At 40.9% G+C, this 27,136-nt stretch overlaps 3 protein-coding genes across 6 annotated transcripts; 2 read left to right on the top strand and 1 right to left on the bottom strand.

Moving 5' to 3' along the window:
• The first annotated feature begins 106 nt into the window (after positions 1 to 106).
• On the top strand, positions 107 to 25,322 carry LOC135428490 (myosin regulatory light chain 2). Of its 2 annotated transcripts, XM_064682532.1 has the most exons (7): positions 107 to 255; positions 393 to 469; positions 21,796 to 22,121; positions 22,693 to 23,380; positions 23,456 to 23,599; positions 23,684 to 23,893; positions 24,479 to 25,322. In XM_064682532.1, exons 3-7 carry the CDS (start codon positions 22,119 to 22,121, stop codon positions 24,649 to 24,651), a joined length of 1,218 nt encoding a protein of 405 aa, XP_064538602.1. In that variant the 5' UTR covers positions 107 to 255; positions 393 to 469; positions 21,796 to 22,118; the 3' UTR covers positions 24,652 to 25,322. The 2 variants fall into 2 exon arrangements, with proteins under 2 accessions (XP_064538602.1, XP_064538604.1); XM_064682534.1 differs by lacking the exons at positions 21,796 to 22,121; positions 22,693 to 23,380; positions 23,456 to 23,599; positions 23,684 to 23,893; positions 24,479 to 25,322 and adding exons at positions 9,276 to 9,996; positions 10,118 to 10,490.
• On the top strand, positions 6,548 to 7,026 carry LOC135428440 (mitochondrial import inner membrane translocase subunit Tim13-like). Its single transcript, XM_064682432.1, has one exon. The coding sequence runs from the start codon at positions 6,699 to 6,701 to the stop codon at positions 6,948 to 6,950; it is 252 nt and encodes an 83-aa protein (XP_064538502.1). The 5' UTR covers positions 6,548 to 6,698; the 3' UTR covers positions 6,951 to 7,026.
• LOC135428403 (uncharacterized) lies at positions 18,855 to 19,746 on the bottom strand. Of its 3 annotated transcripts, none has more exons than XM_064682372.1 (2): positions 19,232 to 19,746; positions 18,855 to 19,170 (listed from the first exon to the last, which is right to left on the bottom strand). In XM_064682372.1, the coding sequence occupies exons 1-2, from the start codon at positions 19,698 to 19,700 to the stop codon at positions 19,004 to 19,006; spliced, it is 636 nt and encodes a 211-aa protein (XP_064538442.1). In that variant the 5' UTR covers positions 19,701 to 19,746; the 3' UTR covers positions 18,855 to 19,003. The 3 variants fall into 3 exon arrangements, with proteins under 3 accessions (XP_064538442.1, XP_064538445.1, XP_064538444.1); XM_064682375.1 differs by having other exon boundaries at positions 18,855 to 19,166; XM_064682374.1 differs by having other exon boundaries at positions 18,855 to 19,135; positions 19,232 to 19,744.
• Positions 25,323 to 27,136: the final 1,814 nt, after the last annotated feature.

The following is a 27,136-nucleotide window of genomic DNA, read 5'->3' as shown; positions in this document are numbered from 1 at the left end:
TGTATTTGTGTAAAATACCGTTACTTTTGGCATTTGCTCGCTTTGAGTCGACTGGTCACACTGCTGCTGTCTCTGGCTACATATGCCGTATTTACAGTTAGTTTGTTCGTCGTCTTCGTCGCGTTCGGTTGCGAGCTTTCGTGTGGAGTTTATTTTTGTGTTTTTAGAAGTTCAACGAATTTCTGATTTTTCGAAGTGCTTGCACACGTACATAAACAAAAAAACGTTACCAAATATTTTTTTTAAAGTGCTTGGGTATGTGATTGGGTTTAATAACCGTGTAAAACATAAGTTAATTGCAGTATCTGCAGTTCTGTGCGGCATTTTTTTTTTTTTGATTTTTTGATTCTACGAACTGTTGACTTATATTTAATGTTTATAATTCCTTTTAGAGTTTCTATCGTACAGCTGTTGGAACCGTAAACTTCAATTGAAAGCGTATAAGCTGCGTCGAGCATCAGTTAAAAAGGTAAGCGCATTTTTAAATTCCCGTACAATAGTCTGCACACGAATTGAGGTTATGTTTGCAGCGTTGATCAACTCGCTGTGCTTACGGTTTTTAAGGTTATAATTGGGGGATTTCATTTTGTTTGCACGTGCATATTTAGAAATTCAAATTTAATCAAAGCGCGCCCCGACAGGACGTTGCAGCATGTGCAAGTCGGAAAGAGCGGGACCTAAGTAAATATAGTTATAATTTTTAATATATGTATGTATATATGTACATACATACTTTTTGGGATTTCAAAAGGTTTTCACTCGATGCTAAAAGTTAATTATTTGCAGCGTTTTGCACAGGCTTATTTAATTGAAAACTTTTTCTTGCGGTACCCAACCGAGCTGTCAAAACCACGTGTCTTGAGTTGTCTAAAAGGCGAATGCGTACAAAAGAAAATATTTTCTAAAAGGTTATTTAAGCAGCTTGGACAAAGAACAGTCAAGAATGGCCACAAAGTCCTTAATTAAGAATTAAATACAAATACAATAATAACAAAAAAAAAGAACACAATTGCCCAGTGCGGTAGACATGGGGATTAAAAGTGGAAACAGCGAGCCAAAATCCAAGCTGGGGTCGTGTTAATTGTGTTAGCCAAGAACTTAACTTTTAAAAGTGGGCCTGATTGGACCAAAGCAGCCATAAACTGCGGGCAAATCCTTTAAGTAAAATAAACACATTTTATCTTGAAGTTTCTAGCCTCTGCATTTTGGGTCTGCCTCTGGGGTTTCTTTCCTTTCCCTTTTATTTTTTGGTATTTATTTTAGTGCAATTCAAGTTGTGCTTGAACTTTGTCTAGGCTTGAAAGAAGGCCAAAAACATTTGCCAAGGTTGTCCAGCAATTTATTTTATATATGTATACATATATGTTCTTTTTTTTTTTTTGGCTGTCTGCGTATACTCTTGTCATATATATATGTATCATACATAATATATAAAAATGTCCTTCATGAAAGAAAAAAAAAAAAAGGAATGCTGACACTTTGAGCCGTGAACTGTTGTTGTTTTATAGCAGAGCTCGAAAAAAAACCCAAATGAAAAAATATATGGACCAAAATACTGCACAAAAGTTATATACATAAAGTGCGGGGGAGGGGGATGTGGCTAGGTGCAAATGCATAATAATAGATGGCTGCAATTTGCAAGGGAAACGGAAACAATTAGGAAATAGAAACAGCGACCGGAAATGTAAGCAGCAAGCTGGCTACAGTCGACACAGAAGGGGGTGTAGAGAGGGGGGCTTAAGAGTTATTAGCCTAAAAATCCGGGCATGTATATACATAAGTATGTGTGTGTGTGGGTGTAGAGCTGAACAGGTGTATGTATGACAGTTCTTTTGGCCACAACAATTAAACGAGACTCGAAACGGACGACACATTAATCAAGAGCATGCCCAGGATATAGAGGGTAGAGTGGAGTGGTGGGGAATGGGGGTTGGGGGAAACGCAAGTGACAAATAGGCGTAGCTGCAGGTCATTCAAAGCTACTACAACAATTGGGGTCCTTCTCGTCAGTTTCATCAGTTAAATGGAAACCTTAACCCAAAAAGAATGGAAACGGAAACGGCAAAGTGGTTACCCCCTCAAAAAGGGGCATGTCAAACTGTTTTGCAGGAAAACGGGTTTTAAGGTTTTGAGGCCACTTTGCTTGATTCATTTAGCAATTTGCCAGACATAAGAACATGGAAAATTGAATCGCTCAGCCCATTTTGGGCACAGCACATCCTTTGGCCTGGCAACCTTCCTTTTTTTCTTTTTGTTGAGTTGATTTTGTGGCTTCTAGGTCGCCTTTTGCGCGACTTTGTGTAACAAAGAAAACAAAAACAATTTCCGCCAAATTTGCGAATGTATTTTGTTTATGAAATGACGCACGTGGCGGCCGGCTCGGGTTGCGGGTTGCGGATAGCGGGTGTGCACTGTGCACTCAAAGCGCTGGGCGTGGTCGCACTTGAAACTTTACCAACTCTTGTTCTTGTGCTTGTTGCTGCTGCTGCTGCTGCTGCTGCTGTTTGTTGTCGTTTGTAGCTGGCTACGCTTATTAAATTTGTTTGCTGTGTTCTTTTTTTATTTTTTTTGGGAGGGGGGCTGCTTATTGTAAAGCTGAAGACAACAGCTCCCACAGCAGCTCCTTCACCCACTCCCACTCCGAGCGTGAACTTTTGGTTAGTATCTTAAAGCGAAATTGTGTCCCATACAAATGCTTTCAACCTGAAAACAGGCGCTCGGCGCTTGGCAGGCAGCCACATGCTCGATTCTTGAGTTTGTTTTCATTTAATCTCTTATGCATACAGTTAAGCTTTTTAGCTTTGATTACGCTTAATTGCCTAACATCAGGTTATCGTCAGTCGCGGGGCATCCAATGACGGGCTCAGTCCTTAAAGATTATGAGTTGTTCAAAATGATCCGCACCAGGTCTTTGAACCCCCACAAAAAAATATGGTGGTTCATTTCACAACTCGAACCTCCTTACCGTACGGTTCGGTGCATGAAGCTGGTTTTTCACACATTTTAAGCTTGAATATTTAATTCTAGTGATATTTTCATATGTGTCTATATTTTCATATAGAAGTTAGCTTTAAAAAGAAAAAAATACTTTATCTGTATATACTATTTTAGAAGCTACATGTCAAATTTAATGACTCCAGTTCAGAGATTTGGATATTGATTATCGACCGACGGAAGGACGGACAGGCAGACAGACAGACAGACAGACAGACGGACAGACAGGCAGACGGACGGACGGGCGGACAGACAGACGGATGGACAGATTGACAGACAGGCAGACGGACGGGCGGACAGACAGACGGACGGATGGACAGACAGACAGACAGACGGACGGACGGACGGAGCGATGGATAGACCGACATACATACATCGCTAGGTCGACTCGGTTATTGATGCTGACCAAGAATATACATATATACTTTCGACCCCATGAAGATGCTTCCTTCTGCCTGTTACATACATTTGCACAAACCCATTATACCCTGTTTAACCATTTTCAGGGTGTAAAAAGAAACTTCGAACCGGTTCGGTTTAAAACCGATTTGTAGCCCTGCCTTGCACGCAGTAACCACCTCTTGAACCAAAGCATTATCTTGGTATTTGCATAACTGTTAGTGGGCGTGGCAGGATCTTTTTAAAAGAATGTAACAACAATCAATTATCATCAGTAATTTAACAAATTGAGTCCGGCAACTATAACATCAAAATTGTGAACGGTTGGCCGAGTGGGCGTGGTTATGGTAGCAAAATAATATATAAAAAAAAATGCATACATTTTATTGGTAAAAAGAACTCACGTTTTGTGCATAATACAAGAGTCATGCAAGCAAACGCTTTTTGTCAAATTAATTTTTCTCGTTGTATTTATTAATATTAAAAATGGGATGCGGGGTATTTAAAAGTAAAGCAGTGACGACTTTTATTTTAATTTTCTTTTAGCTTAAGAAAAAATGTAGATAAAACTTGGTTGAAAAGAAAGTTTGTGGGAGGAAAATTTCAATTATAGCCAGAATTGCAACGAATCAGAGTATTTGCATTGTTGCAGTGCAAAAAAGCACGCACACATACACGCACAGGCATAAACACACACATGCACACACTCGCACACACACATGGTACAATTTGCCTGTCATTGGGCTGTCAAGCTGGCTAAAATGTAATTTAAATCATAAATATAATTTTCATTTAATGAATTGGATCATGCAGCAAGTTCCTTGAGATGCCCGAGTGTATGTGCCTGCATGTGTGCGCTCTTCACTGCATAAGATACACGCACACACACACACTCACACATGTGGACACTTGCAGCCGCCGTCTGGTGGCATCTCTGACGTGCAACAAATATTTTACATGAATGACTCAAAGGCAGCAAAGATGAAAAATTTTGTAAAGCAGCAACAACAAATGACTGCAAAACTTTTCACATGAGAAACTTTCGCACCCCACACACTAAACCCATTTGCCATGCCCCCACCTCTCCCCCCTAAACCCGCAACTAGCACGCTCGCTACTTTTGGCATCATCAACTTGATTAAGTGCACAACTTTGCATTGATGTTTGTTATGGAATATATGAATAGCTGGTATCTGCTAATGCTAAAGATAGCAAGTTTCCGTAAAAAAGCTTAAAAGCTTCTGCTGCAGCAATATTCATATACTCGTGATCGAGCAGGGCTCGGGCTAATCCCGTGCCCCCTGCTGCCAAGCTCGGCTTATGGCTACTGATTATGCAATACAGTGGCTGTCAACTGTCGCCCCACCAGTCCCATATACCACACAACCTATAGCCCATCGCCCGTCGGCCGTTGGCTGTCGCCTGTCGTCCGTCCAGGTGAGCAGCTGGTGCGGCAGGCAGTTACGTATACAAAAGAGCAAAAACTGCAACACAATGGCGACCTGCGGGCAAAGAGTCAAGCGGCGGTGCTGGAAATGGGGATGGCCTTGCATGTCCGTGTTGCATGCCACCCCAAAACCCATCCTCCAACGCCCCCCGTGTGCCGCAATGTCGCCCGCCATTGTTTGTGCGTCGTTTGGGAACAAGAACAGCATCAACAGCAACAGCAAATAAAAGTACACAAAAAAAAATATAAAAATAAAAATAACAGCAAGAACAACAAAAACGAACTGCATCCAGCAAAAGTGAAAGAGAAACATACGAAAAATTTTGGCCAAGTTTAATCCAAGTGGCTAACGAACGCCTGGCCCTGTAACCAGCCCAGCCAGCGGTAGCAGCACGTGCTATGATTCAAGGACATGACTCGATTAACGGAAGCGGAAGCGGAACTGGCTCATGGACGACCACGAGCTTATGGCCCATTTTGTTTGGCTCCAAACGACAAAAATCGATAAATATTGCATGTTTAATCGATAGATCAATTTAAGTTTGCTGCATGTCATATAAAGTCTGTCAACCTATCGATATATTATCGATAGCAAATACCATACAACTCTTTGTATCACTATAATTGTTTACACATTATATTCTTACTTTATGTGGTTTTATTTATCGACCAGTTATCGATTTCATGACGATATTTGGCTACACCATTTTCAACCATTCGATTAATTATGGATTTCAGTTGAAAGTGTGTAAAAATAGCTACCAACTCAACTTATACATATGTATATGCAGCGCAGATGGATAAGTAAATCTTAAGTTCTCGATAATTGATGATATTTATCGATAATCGATATCGATGTTTACCGTTACGTTAAATGCGTGTCTTTGCAAAATTGCATTAACGTGACAAAATAAATTAGCCTCTTATTAAATATGCAGTATGCAGATGATGACTATGACCATTGTATGCCTATGGGCTCATGTCCTTCAGTAGACGCGAGGTGTGTGTGTCAATTGAACTTAGCCATTGACATTTAATAGTTGGGTTAGTTGGCGTCATCTTCCATTATTGCAACAAAAGCAGCACACTCAGTCAATGAGTCCATCTATGTCAATGTGACAGTACGCTCTTCCTCTTCCACTCTGTGTCTATCTGTCTCTTACTCCATCTGTGACTTCTGGGCCCTCGCCCACGCTCCTGACTCGCCATTTTACGTGCCATTGCGCTGGGTGCCAGGGAGTCCAATGTCAAGCCAGCTGTCAGTTGGCGTCAGCTAACGTCTAGAAAATGGAAAATTTCTGTCTATAATTTATCAGCAACATAAACGACACCAATGGATACGAAATGCTCGACTATGCAATACCCTGCACAAGATTTGCACTATTTACATATGCATATTTCTGTAAATCCTGCCCACTGTATTGGCAGCAAATCGATTGGGTGGGCGGTGGCATGCGAAGGTTTAGTGCAAGTGCCTGCACTTTGGGCTTTTCAGATTTGCATGCATAAAATATGATTGACACTGGCCGGGATTGAGATGGGGCAACAGTTAACTGCATCCTGACTGCTGTCTAATCCATTTGCCGTACGCAATGGCACAATGCTAGCTCAAGCTGCTTTATTCAGCCCTCCCCGATTCTCCCAGCAGAGTGGAATTTTTGTATTAAACTCAAGGCATGCCTAATATGAATGTTAAGCCTTCTCCCCAGAGATTTCACTCCAAATACACACAACAATACAACAATTTTTGGCTGCAGAACAAATCAAGCAAATTTTTAAAGAACTCCCACTAGAGAGAGAGAAAGACATACAATACATTGAGAAGGAGAGGCGACAGGAGTGTAAAGAGATGTGAGGTATGGAACAAACAACGCCACATAACTGCACCGAAACACTGCGGAATATGCGCCAACAGATCGCTCTGGCCAATGCACAGCAGATGCTGGGCAAGATAACTATGAGCTGTTTCAGGAAATGTATCGACAAGCCGGGCAAATCGCTGGCCAGGGCCGAGGAGCGCTGCCTGCTGCAGTGCATGGATCGTTTTATGGACTCCCTGAAGGTGGTGTCCCTGACCTACAGCAGGCGACTGGTGCAGGAGCGTAAATGAAACCCTCCTGAACGGGGTCAACCAATAAATCCTTTATTAACGCATTAACGTGTTAAAAGTTCAAGTGCTAAACGAATATTATTTTGTTCTCTTTTAATGCTGGGATTAGCTTCGGCTTAACGTGATTGCATTTGGAACTGGTTCCAAATTAGTTCCCTCGCATATCTTTTCAACTTTTTGCAAGTGCTCTGGCCGTAGGGCATATTTCCCGATTGCTTTGAATGATTGGGAGAACGGAAGATTCCAGATATATTGTAAAGTTCATGGCGCTAGTTCTTATGTGGTTAAAAGGTGGTTCGGTGGATTTTATGGGGCTAATAAGTCGGTTTTCAATAATTTCAGTAAAAACATAAAGCATTTCATTTATGTTTGAATATATCAAAGCCTTGACACTAATATTTGTTGGGCCTGCAGCCCTGGCTTAGAATTGAAATTTGTCATAAAATGAAAATATATATTTTTAGCTTTTGAGAGGTTCTTAACTTGTTAACTAGTCTTGAAGCGAATTAAAGTGTGAAATGCGTTTATTAAAAAATATTCTACGCAGCTGGAAGATCATCAACTGGCGGTTAGATTTAACATGTTCAATTTGTTGACATGCAAAGCCAACAAGCAGCAACCGCCCCTTTTGATCTCTGGGGTTTTCTTATATTCTTTGTTTGTCCTTTTAGCGGGGACCTCAACAAGTACACATCAAAATAAGCTCAGGAGCATTTACGCACATGCATATTTGTTCAGAGTTTTTTCGGTGTTGCGATGCGACAAATCCACTTGTAATAAAAGGAGCTGGGAGCCAAAATATATGTGTGTGTGTGTGTGTGGGTGTGTGTGTGGGTGTGTGTGTGTGCACAACAAATAACGAGCAGAAAAATAAAACGCATGCAAAAAAGGCGATGAATACGTAAAATAGATGAGGCACGGAAAATGCAAATCTACAGACGACTTCTGCTTATGTGTGTGAGTGTGTGAGTGTGTGCGTGTGTGTGTGTGCATGTGTGTGTGTGAAGAGGTAGTGAACGTAGATTGTAAGGAGCAAGCAGCCCTTGGGCACAAGATGAAGTCAACAAATAAAAGGCTTAAAGGCAGCGCGAGGCAACCATAAAAGGGACAACAAGCACAACAAACACACAGACACACATTTAAATTCCAAAAACACACACACACAAAATTCACTCAGAGGCAAATTTGGCATATGCATACGTATGTCCTAACATATGTAAAAACACCTTTACAGCAACGAACAGTTTTAATAGATTGACTTTCTTGTATACCCTGCAATGCAGGATTTGTTCGTTTCTTATTTAAGATCAAGCTTTGGGTTATTTTCGATAGGGTTCTACGACTCCTAACTGTAATATTTTATATAAAATATAGAAAATGAGTAAAAACTGTTTAAATAAGTTGTAACCAAAACTTAGCTTGAGGCTGACTCGAGCTCAAGGTCAAGATATAAACACCAAGAGTGAGCAGCTTGTCTGTATAGCTATTTATAGCTAGATATGCAAGCGCTTGAGCTCAGGCCGAAGCCATAACCACTTGAGAATTGTAGCCAACAGCTTACACAATTAGCTAACTTAAAACTAAGATACAGGTAAACAATCAATTTCCACAAAACCTGCATTTTACTGCACTTAAAGAATATGCAATTTTTGTAGAGTATCTGGCAGTCGAGCATATTGAGCTGAGAGAGTGTGCGGTACAAAGTTTTCGTTTAGTTTTCGCATTTTCTGTTGCCTTTTTTTGTAAGCCCTTTAAGCAGCTTTCGTGTGTGCTTGCAACTGTGTGTATTCGTGTATTAACTGGTTTTTTGACTGCCCCACCTCAGCCCTGGCATTTGTTGGCAGTTTTAAATTAACGTTTAATTATAATTTATTTGAAACTAAGGCCTGGCTACAAAAGTGTTTTTGACTGCCAGGCAAAAGAGTAATCGAAGCCCCAAGTGTGTAGAATTATAATTTTGCTGAGACTTGTTGGGACTTGATTATAATTTACATAAGTTCTCCGAGTTGGTTTTTGGCACAGGGGAAAATTTAAGTAAAAATATACCCTAGGCGGATAAAAGAATGTATCCAAGATAATGTATATAAAGTGTAAGCTAACAAGTCTGTCTGTTTCCAAATATATTTTTGTGTATTTCCAAATATATTAATGCTGTTTTTTTTTGTGTGTGTAAAACATCTCCTAGTCGAACACTCTCGACTATCTCATTATTATTTGCCTTTCCATTACATTTAGTTAGTATTTTCTTTTGCAAATATTTGCCCCCTTTCCGATGGTGCTCTGTTTGGTTTTCATTTAATTTTTCCAACAATTTTCTCCGGTCAGCTTTTGAAAGAAAATGCCAAACGACGGATGGAGCCACTCGGACACAGACTTGGATTACGATATAGGAGTAGAGTCTGTGAGTTTATTATCATCATATGATCTGTGCTCACCCACATCCTTTTATGCATCGCTGGAGATATCATGCTTTGGGCCATACACATTCAGTCAGCAGTTAAAGTTGAATACCGCTGATCCGGTTATATATCAGTTCTGGCCCGTGGCAAGAACTGAACCACACGGACGTCTATATGCCCAGGCGTGCAACAAACTAAAGGGGCAGCCACTGTGGATGCAACAACAACAATCGCAACAGCGACAGCAAGCCGATGCCCAACGGAAGACAATGAAATATCATCCGCTGTGGTCAATAACAGCTGCCCCAAATTCCAATCGGAGGCAGCCAATGTCGAACACATATCGAAAGTGCGTTTGCGGCAGGGTGCTAAATGTGGTGGCGCCACAATACCAAGTGCTCGGCCTGCCGCAACTGCAGCCAATTGAACGACCGTCCGATAATCTAGTCAGTGGCAATGCCAAAAGGCTAAAACCATCATCAAGCGCATCAACGTGCCGTGCACTCGACAATATCGCCATTCAGCCCCTCTATCCGCCCGACCTGGTGGCGCCGCGGCTTGGGAACCCGCTTGCTACGATAGTACTGAATGCGGGCATTGAGGATGCAAACATGTTTATTTATCGCAATAGCACATCGCAGGCGGTAGTAAGTGTTCACTATGCAATTATGTCAATTGTTCTTCTTATTATTGTTTTTATTTTATTTTATTTATTTTGTATCATTTTGCCTTTGGTCTTAACGATTTTTTGTGTGTGCCCTTTTCAAGCGATGTGAAGGCTTGGCTAACATTGTGAACAAGCTCTGAAAGAGGTCTGAAAGAGCGCTAATTACACGTCCATATCATAAAAGTCTCCATATCATAACCACACCCACACGCACACACGCACACACTTCCAAGTTCCTAACGCCGCACGAGGCTGTAGATTTGTAACTAAATCGACTAACGAAAACGAACAAAAAACTAAAAGCTGACGTAGATTTTATTGCATTTATTTATGTAATTTTATAAAATTGTAAATTTAATTGAATTTCAATTGCATTCGATCGAATTATGTTCAGTCACTGGCAGCAAAATAAAACTGTCAAGAGCTGTCGCTTAATTCGATAATAAACTTTGCTATAAGCAGTTACCAGTCAAATTCTGCGTGTTTCTGTTTCCTGTTTAATACATGTTACTTTTATTTATTTATTTTTTATGTATTTCTATTTATGCCCTTGCAGAGAGCATTGTGATTCTGTTAGCAGGTGTCTAATGTCATCTACATGAACATTTCATATATAAAGTACTTATTGCTGGTCAGCTTCCAAAGCCCAGCTTAGCTTTTTAACTAACTTGATGAAGTTTTAGCCCACATTTGTCGTTGTCTCTTCTTTTAAATAAAATCAAATCTCAACAACGTATGAGGGTTAACTTATCTTCATCAATATCAGCACTTAATATTTTGTCAAAAACGTATCTGAAATATAAATTTAACAATATATGGTATTTCAGACTTGCTAGCCAGACGCATCCTCCACCAAATGCTGGTAAATTGTTTTTTATTTGTTTAATTGCTCTTAAAGCAATTTAAAATATTTTTAAAAAACAGATAACGAGCTAACAAGTTGTAAGTCGTCGCAACAGATTTTTAAGTTAATTATAAATATTCAATGCTGGTTTGTGCGACCTTTCCCTTTTTTAATTATAAATATTTTGTGCATACAACTTATATCTGCAAGGGTTTTGTTTTTTAACTTTGGCAGCCCGAATATATTTTATTTGTATTGTATTTCTTTATTTTTATTCCCTATCAATTATACTCTGTGGCATGCTGAAATGAAATTAAGCGCATAAAATTCACATTGTTTGCTAACATTTTTTACTTAACATGTATATATATATATACATACATACGACTTTATCAATCAATGTTGTGTATAAAAAATCATATGTTACGTAAATAATGTTTACAAACAATATGAATTATATATATATATAATATATATGTATCAGGTCTAGTTAAAGTTTATTGCCGCAATATTGATAGTATTGTAGCAAAGTTTGTGGGGTTAATATAATTTGAGATGAACTGATAAGAGATAAATAGTTACTATTGCTTATCGCGATATAAAAGAGTTAACATTGCTAATCCACAATAATTTTCTGAGATCTTTCTAAGATTTAAACATACATTGGATATTAAAGCAATTAGTCAGATATCAAAGAATATAATTTGCAATAATTGCAATTATAATAATTAATTGAATAATTATTATAGATAATTGAATAAATATTCAAAAAGCGTCAGAGGCATTCACACAAAATAAAGTATTGCTGCAAAGAAGTAGGCAACAATTTAGATACTTTACTCTTAAAGCATCTGAAGTAACATGCACAGTCGTAACATCCCAGCATTCCCATTTGCTAGAAGTTTGGCTTTTTCAGGGCACAACTAAACACCCACACACCCACACTACACACCCACTCCCACACACACACCGACAGCCACACACCCTTTAACAATGGTCCATTTAAATTGTATTTACATAAGAGAACTTGCACATGACCCTTTTCTGGATTTGGACACAGAACTGGGCAGGCGAACCCTTTGTTGTCGCGTGCCCGGGCTTTGGGTTAGTTTTCGTTTCATTCATTTAGTTCACATTGTACTGAATTGTATTCGGTAACAAAATTATCATAAATTTTTATACTTCTGTCAAGAGTGCAACACGAAATTTTCAAGTATTTTTTTACACATAGTTCTCAAAAAGAATTATTGCCCAAAATTTCATAGTGAAACCATGTCCAATGCAAATGTAAATGTCGAATCATGTGCCGAGTCCAGCCCTTCACCGCGCCCCAGCAATGTGCGGCAGCTAATTCAGATGTTTGAGCAGCTAACCATATATGGCGTTCAGAGTGCCCCGCCAACAGTTGTCCGCGCGGAGAGTGTGGCGGCCAGTGTCACCGAACTGCCGGAACAAACGTCCTCAACGGCAAAGGCAATCACTTTGCTGGTGAACGGGCGTCGCGTTGCCCAGACAATTCCACATAAGCGAGAGGGTGGCGAGCGGCCAAAGGGGCTGGATACAAGCTCATAAAGTGTTGCAACATATAAATTACCAGTGAATTACTTAAGACTTATTGTGTAGTGAAATCGATAATTCGAAAATCGATTTGGTATCTGATTATGTATTTGGGCTATAATATATACTATATACAAACGCCTGATATATGATTTATATGGGGTTGACGACAGTCAAGTATTGCATTAACTTACTTTGATCTGTTATTGAACTCATGATCTCAGGATCCCAATTGTATCGACAAGCGATAAATATAAATGATTCGATTGCATACAATCTCGATGTGTTATCGATAAACGTAAATAGACCTTGCTCCCTTGCGATAATTCGCTCAAAACTTTGCCATATTCTTGAGTGTCAATACACGTTGTGTAACCAGTGTCCACTCAAGTGGCCCACTCCGACTCCTTTGTGACTGAATTCGGTTGCAAGTGCCGCACAAGGCCAATGCTGATTGCACATTCAAGTTGCATTCAGAACGTGTAGAGCTCATGTTCTTGGTTATGGTTGGCCAAGTTGGCCAAACTTTTCCATTGGCTAATTGTTTGTGTATTCCGCTCGAGTAAAACTCTTTGCCCAATAGGTTTTCACATGCGTGCCCCGATTGTCAACTGCCTTTTGATGGCCCTGCGTGAATTTGTCGCTACGTTCAGTCCGCAAACACACACTCACACAGAGACAGAGAGATAGAGAGAGAGAGATAAATACTATGCCCTAAAAATTTGCATATTTTATTCTCGTTTTGTTTATTATCAATTTGAATTTCTTTGAAACTCAATTAACCACATAGCTGCCCCCACCGTAGCGAAATGTCGTCATGCGGGCTGCTGTCAGAAACAGATAAATGCAAAACGCATTGCTGTGTTTTTTTGGTTTTGCATTTACATCAAATTAGCTCAATAAAAGACGACACCAGCAATAATGGCAACAACATGTAACACACACATACATACATACATACACACACACACACACACACACACACACGGACACGCTTGCATTCATTGAATGCCCATTTAAGTAGGCTATGATTTTGTATGCCCTGGGCAAAGGCTTGAAGTAGGGTTATAATGCAATTGGCATGCTTAAGAAAAAAACGTAGCAAAAATGTATATAGAGCATTATCTGAAATATATTATATAGTTCTTTAGAATCAGTAGAAAATATATTCATTTTTTATTTCTTTAAATATAGATATATAAATTTTCATGGCACATTTAATGCAAATTGGTGTTATGCAGGTCTTTGGCTAACTATTTAAGATTTCCATATTATTTTGATGGATGTAAATTTGTAGCGAATTATCTATTGATTTCAGATCAAAGATAAATAATAAACATCGTACAGAATAATCTTTTGCTTTTCGATCAAACTTACATATTTGAGTATATCATTTATGTTTTTTTTATTTATTTATTTATTTATTTTTTTATTTTATTTTTTTTTTTTATTTTTTTTTTTTTCAAATAATCAAAATTCATAATCAACAAAGCAATTACCAGTCCTCTATGGTCTAAGCTCGCTCGAGAAATATATTTGATAATTGATTGAAATCGTTCTACATGTACAGGGTATTTTCCAGCTAATCATCTTTATTTATGTGCACTTTTGCTAAGCGACTTTTGCAGTCAATTGTAGCTGCTTTGAAGATGTCAAAATTAATAGTCTTCATATGTTTATACCCTGAACTCATTGAAAATGGGTTGAAAGGGTATTATGTTTTTGTGCAAGTCTCTGTAACAGGCAGAAGGAAGCATCTCCGACTACATAAAGTACATATATTCTCGATCAGCATCAACAGCCGAGTCGATTTAGCCATGTCCGTCTGTCCATACGTATGAACGTGTCGATCTAAGAACCTTTAAGTGCTAGCGTAGATCCTCCTAGTGCCCGCGCAGTATGAGTTTGTTTTCGATATTCGATAGCTTTCCCCGTTTTCAAGCAATCGATAAACATTTTGATAACTTGATGATATATCGTATCATTTTATAACTATAGCCGACCCCCCTCCCCTGTTTTTGTATACCCTGAACCCATTAAAATTGGGTAAAAAGGGGGTATAATATATTTGTGCAAATGTATGCAACAGGCAGAAGGAAGCATCTCCTAGTCGGGAGCTCTCGACTAGAGCCTCTTACTTGTTAGGTTTTATATTACTTGCAATATTTCGTGCAGGGTAACTCAGGGTCGAGCACTCTTGCTTGAGCCATTTTTAATCAGCGTTCTTAGCAGTTTCTAAGATGTGTTTGTACGTGTTTTTATTTAATTTTATTTTTGCCATGCTTCCTCTGCTGACTGCAACCCTTTCAGAGAAGTACTCTCAATGCTCATAAAAATCTAGTCAAATATTGCAAGCGCACACACACACTCATACACACGCACACTTAAACACATGTGGACATGTGAACATTGTTTTATTTTGCGTTACGCTTGAGTTCCTACAATTTTATGTCCCAAATTGTACGTGTTGCATACAGTATGGGCGGGCTGGGCGGCCTGGGCGTGCCACCCACAATTTGTATGCGTATGCATGTGTTTGTTTGTTTTTCTCTGTTTGTTTGTTTATTCATTTATTTGTTTGTTTTGTTGGTTGGCGCCATGTGATTTATGCGTTGGCAATGTGTAAACTTTTGCAGCGTTCATATTTCCATTGCTGTTTTTGTGCCGGTCTTCTTCTTGTTCAGCTCGGTTCTCTACTTGCTGGCACATTACGCATACGGCATGTTTGACGGCCAGCGCAGCGTCAGAGTTTGTCTCGCAGTTAAATATCAGAAAAAAAAGTAATCAAATAAAATGAAACACAACTGATTTACTACTTTGCGGTCACGCCCACAACATAAAGCCTGCCCCTGCCCCTGCGCCTGCCGCCGCCCCACGCTCGGCAGCAACAATTCAAATCAAACAATAAAATGGGCGCCAAAAACAGTTGCGGCTTTTGTTGTTTTCGCCGCTCGTTTGGTGCTTTTACGGTTTTAACAATATTCATGTGGTTCATTCGTACTTTGTGCGGTCAACCGCATGCCAATTGTGTATCCACATTTTGGGCGCGTCAATGAGATTTGGTGGTGCGCCGCTAACAGGGGACCTCTTGTGGGGCAGCTCTTGTTAAAACGTTAAAACTGATTTGCAGCCCATTCTAGACAACAGCAATTTATGATTAAAAGTTTTGGGCTAAAACTAAGCTATCAAAACTAAAAGAAAATCAACTTTAGCATCCTAAAATTGACATTCAGTTTAAAATATAATCAAACTGCATTGGGCTAATGTTTTGTTATCAATAGTTGAATATTGGAGTTAACAATATCCAGAATTGCAAGCAAATCAACAAAAGCGCAACTTAAGTTTATGAGAGGAGAGTGCGTTGAGTAAATATTAATAGTTAACGCTGTTGAGAGTTGCCAGCTCGCATGATTATTAGCACAGTTCAAATGCGTTTAACTGAGAATTCCTTAATGGACCGCAAGCCTTTAAGCATATGAAATGAGAGAGTGTTGAGTGAGTAGTTATAGTTAGACAAGACATAGTTGGCAATTCTGTTGAGCGTCGCCAGCTTACAAAATCATTAGCCAAGCTCGAATGTAGCGGGAGAGTGTTGAATGAGTAGTAAAAGTTAGACAAGACATAGTTGGCAATGCTGTTGAGAGTTGCCAGCTCGAATAATTGTTAGATAAGTCAAGTTCAAGTGCATTCAACTGAGAATTTCTCAAGGGACCGCAAACCTTTAAACATATGAAATGAGAGAGTGTTAACTAAATAGTATTAGTTAGACAAAGCATAGTTGGCAATGCTGTTGAGAGTTGCCAGCTCACATAATCATTAGCCAAATTTGAACGAAGCGAGAGAGTGTTGGGTAAATAGTAATAGTTGGACAGGACATATTTAGTTAGCAATGCTGTTGAGAGTTGCCAGATCGCCTAATTGTTAGTCAAGTTCCAGTGCACTTAACTGAGAATTCTTCAAGGAAGCGCAACTGTCGATCAAAAGCTTTGCCATTTGTTAGCCAAGGAAAAAATACTTTGGTATTTTATGTTTGTTTTTAAAACTTGTTTCGAAAACTTTGAACATGTTACGAAGCTCTTTGACGCGATTTTTTGTTTAAATTTGAAGAGGTATTCATTTTAGCACACTTTATGCTCTGTGGAAATGTCACATTCACGTATTTTTGTTCCATGTGGGATGATAAGATTTTGTTCGCCTGCAAATTGATGCTGTATTGTTCGAGTTAAAGCAGTCTAAGTAAATGCTCCAGTATCCACAGATTTTGGAGGATCGTTACGCGCAAGTCAGGTTGAGCTGCTGCCAGCTGTTTTTGCTGTTCGTTGAGGTTCTATTAAAAACTTTGCACATTAACTTCAATTCATTTATCAAATGCTCATCACTTAAAGTAGCCATTCCCGTTTTCAGATTCTGTTTGTCTTCCTGCCACTCACTGCTGGAGCAGCTGGCTTCAACTTTTAACTTGCAACTTGATGCGGTGGCGCCTCAGTTTCTGAGCTGCTCCTGCTCCTGCTGCTGCTAATAAACAAATCAACTGCCGGCTGACAAAGTTATGCAAAGCGCGTTAGTGACGCGCCGCATAGCGGGGCAAGGTGGGCGGCGTGGGCGTGGGCGTGTCAGCGGTGTCTTCATTTATTTCATGTCAGTTGCTGACAATTTTGATGGGTTGGCTGTGTGCATGGCCCCCGACAAACAGACAGTTTACATTTTCGTTGTTTTTTTCGCGGCGATGTCATAAAACTTGCAAAAGGTGTCCCTGTGCGTGTGTGTGCGTGTGCGTGTGCGTGTGCGTGTGCGTGTGCGTGTGCGTGTGCGTGTGCGTGTGTGTGTGTGTGTGTGTGTGTGTGTGTGTGTGTGTGTGTGTGTGTGTGTGTGTGTGTGTGTGTGTGTGTGTCTGTGTGTGTGTCTGTGTGTGTGTGTGTCTGTGTGTGTGTGTGTCTGTGTGTGTGTGTGTCTGTGTGTGTGTGTGTGTGTGTGTGTGTGTGTGTGTGTGTGTGTGTGTGTGTGTGTGTGTGTGTGTGTGTGTGGAATGCAAATTGGAATTGCAGAATGAGTAAAAAGTTTTTGCACATCAAAATGAAGATGATGATGATGATGAAGATGGCGCTGGCGATGATGATGATTTGAAGGCAGGAACTCGAACTACTTAAATGCAAATGCCAAGCCCCAGAAATTCAGTTGATGGCATATTTTAACCGCTTAACGACCAGGTTAACGGTAATTATATGAGGGCGCGTGTGTGTGTGTGCGTGTACATGTGTGTGTTTGTGTGTGTGAGTGTGTGTTTGTGTGTGGTTTTGCTGGCATGTAAATCCATCAGTGTGCAGCTTTACGTATTCGTGGCCATTTTGCATGTTGTGGCAAAGAGGGGCAAGTAAGGGAAAGCGAGCGGGCGATGGAAATTGCTTGGCACAGAGAAGGATTTAATGCTTGGGCATGCTGGCTGTCCAATGACCTCGTCCTTGTTGTCGCCTTGGCACTTCCTTTTGGCCATTTATTTTGCGGTCTGCCAGCCAACCAGCCAGCCAGCCAGCTGGCCAGGAAGAGAGCGAGAGAGAGAGAGAGAGAGAGAGCCGGCAGCTGCATGTGGGCCATGTCCGTCACATCCTTCCGCACTGGACGCACGCAGGCATTTTATTGTGCGGGCAGCCCTGCAGCCGCTGATGTTGCTCGTAATGATGTTCTTGATGATGATGATGTCCTGGGGCATCCTTGCGAGGTGGCTAAATGTGCGCGAAATGAAATATGTTGCAACATTGTGCGCACAAGCAATTGAAATCCAATTTAAATTTTGACCAAATGAAGAAAAGAAGAAGAGGCAAATAAATCTTTTGCCTGGAATGAACTCAATTGCGCTTTGCCCCGTTCTCAAAATCTCTTGATGGTTCTTACCCCTGTCTCTCTAGCGCACCTTTAACTTTTCTCTCTTTCTCCCTCTGCCTCTTGGTCTTATTTTGGTGTCTTGCGTTTGTTCTGACTTTATTCCCACATTAATTTTGTGGGATTTCCGAGCAATTTTCCATGGTTTTTTTTTTATGATTTATCTTGAAATTGTTGCGAGCAGATGACTTTATTGATTCTTGGATTTGTTTGATGCCAGACTCATTTCTGGCCTCCTCCAGCTCTCTTGGTATATTTCTGCTAATTACATCCAATTGGCCTTTAATTTCATTTCATTTATCTCAGCTTTGCTTTTGATATTTCACTTTGAACATCTCGATTACTTTTCCTGGCCAGCATGGGCGGAGAGTAGGTGGCCTATTGGCACTTAATTTCCTTTCATTTATCTCATCTTTGCTTCTATTTAGCCAAGCCCAGATGGCGAGATGCCTCAACATTTTCTCTTGCTGTCGCCTCATTTACAACAACCATACCCATCTCCCTTTTACCCACCCCCAGGTATCGACATGCTCCGGTTCCCATTTAAAAACACGGCAACATTTAACGATATCGAAAATTTTCCAACATACACTAGAATTTTTAATGGTCTCACGAGACGTACATAGATATTGTGTTATCGTCCCAGCCGTGACCTTGGTTTGGCATCCAATCGTAAAAGCTAACTAAATTGCGAACTACTGGTTAGGGTCTAATTTTGATAGAGCATTTTTAAGGAACTGTCGCTGCGTCCAATCGATGGGAGGAAGCGACACAAGACGTGTGCGAGCCATTTACCAAGTGCAACTAAGGCTCGGCCGCACGAATAGACACTCCGCATCACCTGGCGAGATAGGGAACAGAGCATCAATGGGCTAGCTTAATATAGGAGAAGTGTTTATAAAGTAGAGTCCAGTTTTGCAGAACACATGATATTTACAGAACTCAAAGCCATTGAAGCTGGGTATTCCCGATAGATCAAAGTTGGGATTGAAAATGCTTGTGCTAGAGCAATCCAAGGATAGCTTGTGTTTGGATTTCTCCACATCCAACTCGAAGCATTCATTGTGAATCTTTTGACTTTCCTTTTGCTGCTCCTCAATCACCACCGCAACCTGAGACGACTGAGCTACTGGGCCGAGCATCTTTTGTTTCAGTTCGGCCAGCCAGCGCTCGGTGGCTTGATCTCCACATGTTAGCTGGATCCGCGAATGCCCCAAGAAACTGCAATGCTCAAATTTGGCCACAGTCTCGGCGACACGTCCAGTCAGCGAATGTATATTCAAGTCCGATTTCTTGCCCGCTACCAGCTCCACCTTGCGCTCGCCCATACCTTCGAATTTCTCGATGAGCAGCTTCACGTTCCGATTAGTATGCATGTTCATGCAGGAGGCATGTTTCTTATCCATCGCAAGTAAAAAAGAAAAGCTCACACAACACAAAAAAAAAAAACAGAAAAATAAAACAAAACAAAAAAAAAAGTGTCGAAATGTGAAAACTAAATATTGGATATGTGAAATGTTTGGCTACTAAACAACAAATGCCATAAACAGAAAGTCAGTCACAGCCTGCTTGACTCACTGTCAGCATACTGAGTTGCCCTCTCTCTCTCTCTCTCGCTCTCTCTCTCGCTCTGTGTGTGTTGTCTGTCTTGAGTTGTCCTGCCAGCACATCAATCACAATCACTGTGCCAACATTTATGGCTGCTTGTTGGCTGTCAGTCTTGGCATATTACACATACGCCCTGTGCGCCTCGATGACAGCCAGAGGGCAGAGGGCAGAGTGCAGGAACGTTTGCGTGCAAGACAAGAGTCTCTCGTGTCACGTAGATTAAACACATTAACAAGACGTGCCAAGTCATCGCGTAAGGCTCCTAAGCAGCAGCGGCTTACCAAACAGCCAGAGATAATCGCCGTCCAACTTGTTGGATGACTCGAGTATCCACAACTTCTTCATTTGAATGTTGATTATCATTTAGCCAATGAAATGCACATTCCACAGCGGTAGCTAAGTGGCTTTCTGCCGGCTAGTCGTCCATCAGTTACTCTGCAAAAGCATCGACTATTGTTATAGAGTGACCATGGAGGTCAGCGGTTCAACAAGACACGAACATGGAGGACAAAGGCACAAGTGGAGACAGTAGACAATATATTTAAGCATATTGTTGCAGTTGCAGTTTGCTAGAACTTTGTTGAAATGCCATTGACACAGTTGATTGTTGTAACAAAGTGAACATGGACACGCGCGGGTTTATGTAACTGCCATTTAAAAACTACTTAAATGTATTCAATTGTAAAAGAAGCAAGAGAATGAGTAAAGACTAAGAGTTTAGCAACATATTTAAGCATACATAAAGCTGGGTTGATTGTTCTGATAAAGTGACCATAGAGGACGGGTACGTCATTTAATGGTGCTTTAGCCTCAAGTGTTGTATGCATATAAAATATAAATAGCAGCATTTAGCAAAAGTCAATTAAATAAGTGCAATAAACTGAACATGGAGGACAAGAGTACAAGTATGAAAGTATAGATGTAGGAAGTAAATATATAGTATAGAAGTATTGTAGTTGCTATTAATAATTCATTGACATACCATTGTCTGCGTTGATTATTGTCATAAAGTGACCATGGAGGACGTATGAATTAATTAAATTCGATTATTATAGTTTTGAAAGTCGTACTTACCTGAAAGTAGAAAAAAAAAACAATATATATATATAACGTTATGCAATAAACTGAGCATGGAGGACAAGAGTAAAAGCATGGACAAAGGGTTAAGGGTAGAATATTTAATCATATTGCGAATTGTTCTTCTTAAAGTTCTTTTACATACCTTGGATTGTTGTAATAAAGTGACCATGGAGGGTGTGTTGGTTTATTTGTTGTAGTGTAAAAGATGCAAAAATGTTAGAAATATAATAGTAGTAACAAAACTAAATGGCATTATGCAATAAACTGAACATGGAGGACTCTGAACCGTAGCAAGAATTTACATAGTAAGTGCGTAGCAGAGAATATAAATGGTTAAAGCGAAACCATCGGCTGTTGAATTAACTGCAACACAATGTCGCATTGAGCTTGTGGCTGCCAGTTGCACAAACCCTAAACCACACTTCCATCCGAACAGCCAATTCCGTCCGTGTCCCCAGTTAACTGGTAAACTGCCTGTCATACAATTTGCATGATGATTTCCAGCATCTGCTTGATTAGCTGACAGGCAGCAGCCAGTATGTGTGTGAGCCTGTGTGTGTCCATCTATTGTTTCGTAAACCCATTGCCTTCCTTCTGGCCCAGCCCCCCAGGCCGAGGCCCATTCAGAGACGGGCACGTCGAGGCCGTTAGCCAGCAACAAAAATTAGAAACGTGCCAATTTGAATGCGAATGCGAACGTTAACGGCATTGATCGGGCCACATGGCTGGCATCAATTGGATGCATCCAATTGAATTGCATTCAACGAGTAAATTGTTTAATTATCATTTTGCTCTTTCCAATTGTATTTGCAGCGTGCTCCGAACGGGGTGCAGCAGGACGCGCAACGCCGGGCAGCAGGACAAACAGAGGTTTGGCACAAATGCGTCTAATCAACAAAATCGAATGTTTGCCGCAACCGCTGAGCGTGATACGGGTTAACTAGAGTGCAGACAGAGAAAGAGACAGAGAGGGAACCCATAATTGGCCCCAGCTGGTGGACATTCAATAGCGGGAGCAATACTTAAAGTCCAAAGCAGTCGCAACCAAGGCCGTCAAATTGGAAGGAAAACGCCTTTTCACGGCAGTTAACAAGTTTTTAACTGGTTCAACCATTGCCCGTGAGCTGAGGCAGCTAATGGTAAGGCCCCACTAAAGAATATTATTAACTCCGATCGCCTAAAGACGAACGAAGTCTGACCAAGTCTTTTAAATGTAATCTTCAATCTCTCAAATGATGAGATATTTTGGTTTGATATCAGACTATGTCATATACATGACATCACATATGTGAAAGTCCCCATTATGGACAGCTTCCATAGCCGGAGAAGTTAGGCGATGCAAGTCATTGATTCCATAAAAAATGCATTCCTCTGACCGGATGTTCCGCTAACTGGTTTGAAACAGCTCTCTTTAAAGGACAAAAGTTTGATGATCTTAAAAATTGTTAATCTTATTTGTGTTGATGCCAACGAAATGCTTGGTTCCCTTTTGGACACAAGGTAACATATCTGAGTATTTGAAGCAGTTTCTTACTTAGTTCAGGTCAATTGGCATATTACATATCATTTGAGTAGACGAATGTCGGCACAGGAAAGCACAGATAGAACTATGAGGGAAATAGTTATATCAGACCGCTGTGACATGTCTGCATGTCAGGGAATTTGATCTTCGGCTGCTTAACATTAAAAAGTCGCTTAATCTTTCGATAGACGAGAAACGCGCCGCTTAGTGGCGATGAACCCGACGAGGAGCAGTTGGCGGCGGGCACAGATGACGAGCAGGAGCAGCAGGAGCAGCAGCCGGCTGTTGGCCCAGAACGGCACAAAAACGAGCTGCAGGGACAGCAGGCAGCGGCAAAGCCGCCGCATCGTCGCCAAAGACAACGCAAGAAAGTGATAACCCAACAGAAACAACAACAACAGCAGCAAGAACAACAACCACGTGGCGCCAGCAATGCCGCTTCCGATGCGGATACGGACTCCAGCTCGTGCGAGGCGGCCAGCGGCGGCACGACTTCGGCCGCAACGCGGCACAGCACTCGAGTCAGCTATGCGCAGCGGAATCTCGGCGAGCATGTGGTCTACGAGCAGTATAACGACGATGATGCAGATGACTACGACGACGAGGAGGAGGATGGGGAGGAGTACGATGACTACGAGCAGCTGGCCACGCAGCGTGCACCCTTGAAAGCAGCGCTGAGCGTGCGAACAGCTGCACCAGCTGGCAAAGCCGTAGTAGATATGGGCACTGAGACTGGAATATTGCGGAGCAAGCGCAAAGCGAAAACACGCCAATTCTCGCAGCGGGCCAGCTCCTATGCGGTAGATGCCGGCCATGGCGAGGCGGATGCGGATGCGCTGGACAAGCGTCGGTGCATCTCGAAAGGACAAATGCGTGGTAAGTTGCAGTTTATATCAGGCTTGACCGACCAACCGACCGACTGTCAATGTGCATTTCCCATATGCCGTACAGAGTTCCGTGAGGCATTCCGTCTGTTCGACAAGGATGGCGACGGCTGCATAACTAAGGAGGAGCTGGGCACAGTTATGCGCTCGCTGGGACAATTTGCGCGTGTCGAGGAGCTGCAGGAGATGCTGCAGGAGATTGATGTGGATGGTGGGTAGACCCAACTAACTAGCGCCCCAACTGCGGCGCTTCTTCTCTTTCTCTTCCTCTCTATCTCTATCGACTGCCTTGCAGGTGACGGCAATGTCAGCTTCGAGGAGTTCGTCGACATACTCTCCAACATGACCTACGAGGACAAGTCGGGCCTATCCTCGGCCGACCAGGAGGAGCGCGAACTGCGCGACGCCTTTCGTGTCTTTGACAAGCACAATCGTGGCTACATAACCGCCTCCGATTTACGTGCTGTGCTGCAGTGCCTGGGCGAGGATCTCGACGAGGAGGATAGTACGTATATTTTTCAAATCATTGAACATGCGCCAAAAAGTGTACAATATTTTTTTCTGCGAATGTGAGTAGAAAGTATCGCAGGTTCCGGATGACGAACTAAGTCGTCAATTTTCAAGTCGGTCAAAACAAATAGGTATAGATAGGATCTTGAAATTTGAAATACATATATATTTCCAAATACCATACGTATAACCGTTTTATTTATCGATATCTCATTATATCGATAAAAATCGATTTTGATACATGCAGAACGCCAAAATTATGGGCGCCAGATACACCAAACTTGCTTTATAGGTTTTTGTTTAGTAAAACTTTGCGCTTGTGCTGAAAATTTTATTAAGATCGGACTATAAGCACCGAATACATTTGTATGTATTAGTAAGCAGCAAAGGGGAGCAGCACAGCCTGCACAGCCATAAACTGTCTGTGTATGTAAAAGCAGGAAGAAGAATGTTTCTAAAGGCAGAAGGGTATCTCCTGTTCGGGCATACCCGACTGGAGCCACCCACTTTACCTACTTTATGCATCGTGCTGAATGTAGGCCATATCTGTAGCTTACTTTACTTGCATTACTTTCTCTAGTTGAGGACATGATCAAGGAGGTGGATGTGGATGGGGATGGACGCATTGATTTTTATGAGTTTGTACACGCACTGGGCGAGCCGGAGGACTCGCAGGAGAACGATGACGAGGAGGAGAACACCACATCGCCGCTGCCCACGCCAAAGTCGACGGTCTCGCTGAGCTACGATTGAGCTCCACAGCCATATTCATACCGATAACAATTGGGGAGAACAACTTTTCAGATATCAAATGCCATTTGCTCCTTACGCACAGCTAAACGAATTCCAATAATACACAAGTAATTTCAATAATAATTAATAGAAAACACTCAAAAAAAAAATACTTTACTTTATGTGCATTGGGCCACAGCATTAATAATATAAATATTATACAGATGCCAAGCCAGCTCACATAAATTTAATTATAGTAATTACAAAGCGATAAATAAATTAATTAAAGTTCTCCTCTCTCTATCTCGCTCTTTTAAAATTGAACATTGAATCAAAAGTATTTATAAATCGAGACAAACCGAACACGTATCCAACCGTAAAAACTTAACCAATATGATATCTTAACTTGACTCTTTTACTAACTAAATTATCATATTGAAAATGTTGTTTGGATCATACGAAATCGGAAGAACATACATAAACATATCAAAGTCGCCTCTGATTAAGTATTTTCACTGTAGCTACAGAAACAACATCAACAGCCATTCAGTCAATCACCACCAATCATTCAATCACCCACCAAAACAAAAAACGTAACCACATCGAAAACTTGAAAAAAAAAAAAGTAACGAATAATAAAAATAACAAAATTGTTGCCCAGTTTTGCGGCGCTTTTACAGATATTCAAAATAGCAATAAAAATTTAACGTTTATCCTCTTTGGGCTAAGACTTACAATAATGTATTTAAGCAATTATTTTCTTCCAAATTCAACATTAAATTAAATAAATGCATATAAATAATACTGAATACGAATACGAATACAATTACGAATACGAGTACGAATACGAGTACGAATACGAATACGAATATATATGTAATACGACAAATTTATTTAGATTAATAATACTTATGAATAGCGTCTACAAATGGCAAAACTTTAATTAATATTTAATGTAAACTTTTTAATTCAATCGATAACGAAATCAAAATCAAACAAAATAAATGCCAAATAAACAGAATATAAACAAATGCAGCTTGTGTTCTATGGGAATGTTTCACAGCTGAATGCCGGAATGCAGCACAAATGAATACCCGACTAATCAGCGCAATCCAAGCGTGCACAATAAGCTCTTCATATGGAAGAAGCCAAGCCAAGGCTTAAATGCCAATTGACCTGCACAATTGACAGACCGAGTGCACATTGTTTGCCAGCAAATCAATGCAGAATCAGGGTAAACGACAAACTTTGAACTCACCATTTCAGTGACCCTTAATTTGTCGTAATTCAAAAATAAATTAATATACATATATATATATATATATGTATATATGTACGTAACATATATACTCATGCATGCATATGTGCTTGTATAAATATTTGGCTGTCGAGTGGACGCATGGCAAAAAAAAAAAAAATGGGGCTACAGTTTTGTTGCCACATTCGTTGAGAGTGACAAACAGGCGCAGCAGCTTCCTTTATGAAATACTTGCCACACTGTGTGCTCTGCCAGCTGGCCGTGCTGCGGTCAGCAGCGGCTTCTACCCAAGGCGCACATTCAGCCAGCGGCAGCGGCAACAACCGGCAGCTGCGTTAGCAAAACTCACATTAATGTTCATGTAAACGACGCAAGTCAAGTGCTCAGCCAGCAAATTGTAAGAGGTCTTCAGACACACACAGAGTGAGAGGGAGATAACAACACACACACACACACACACACACACACACACACACACACACACACACACACACACACACACACACACACACACACACACACACACACACACACACACACACACACACACACACACACACACACCCCATGCAGAGTTAACCACACACACACACACACACACACACACACACACACACACACAGAAGTTAAGCAGCCTCTTAACGAGCTGTTTTGTGGTTCTTCGTCTGGCGTGGCGTATGCGTAATATTGTTTTCAGTTGTTGTCAAGAGCGAAAATGGTTTCTTGTTTTCAAGCCAGCGCATAAAATTTAAGCACAATATCGTAAACAATAGCTTAGTTTTGGGTTACACTCATTTTCTTAAAAGCTACTGTTTCGAGTTACTTGGCTGACATTTGACGAGCGACCAAATCAATAGCTTCCACTTGTCAGACCGATTCCCCCCTCAAGGCCTGGCCTGGGCTGTCAATTTGTTGCCGTGCTGCGAGCTGCTCTCCCCAGAGGCTGGCAAAAGTTTTCTTCATTTTTGTTTTTTTGCTTTTAATTAAGCGCTGAAATTGTTGCTGGCTTTTGACTGATTAACAACTTGGCCATTGGGGGCACTTTGTTAACTCATTTTTGGGCAATTTTCGCGGCTATTTAACTGACAAACAGGCATATATTTATTTTATTACCCAACAATTTTGATGTTGCCACAGCTAATATCTGTTTTTGATGTCTATAAATTTACGCATTTACGGCTATTATTTCTAATTAATTTTAATGAGCGCCCCCCCAATGGCGGCCCGGCCCCCGTCGCCGCCCACCCA

This window comes from Drosophila montana, unplaced genomic scaffold, assembly GCF_035044405.1.
Source record: "Drosophila montana isolate Dmon_TW-CO22-7 unplaced genomic scaffold, ASM3504440v1 contig_2481_1, whole genome shotgun sequence".
Classification (NCBI taxonomy): domain Eukaryota; kingdom Metazoa; phylum Arthropoda; class Insecta; order Diptera; family Drosophilidae; genus Drosophila; species Drosophila montana.
This window is presented reverse-complemented; position numbering and strand designations above follow the sequence as displayed.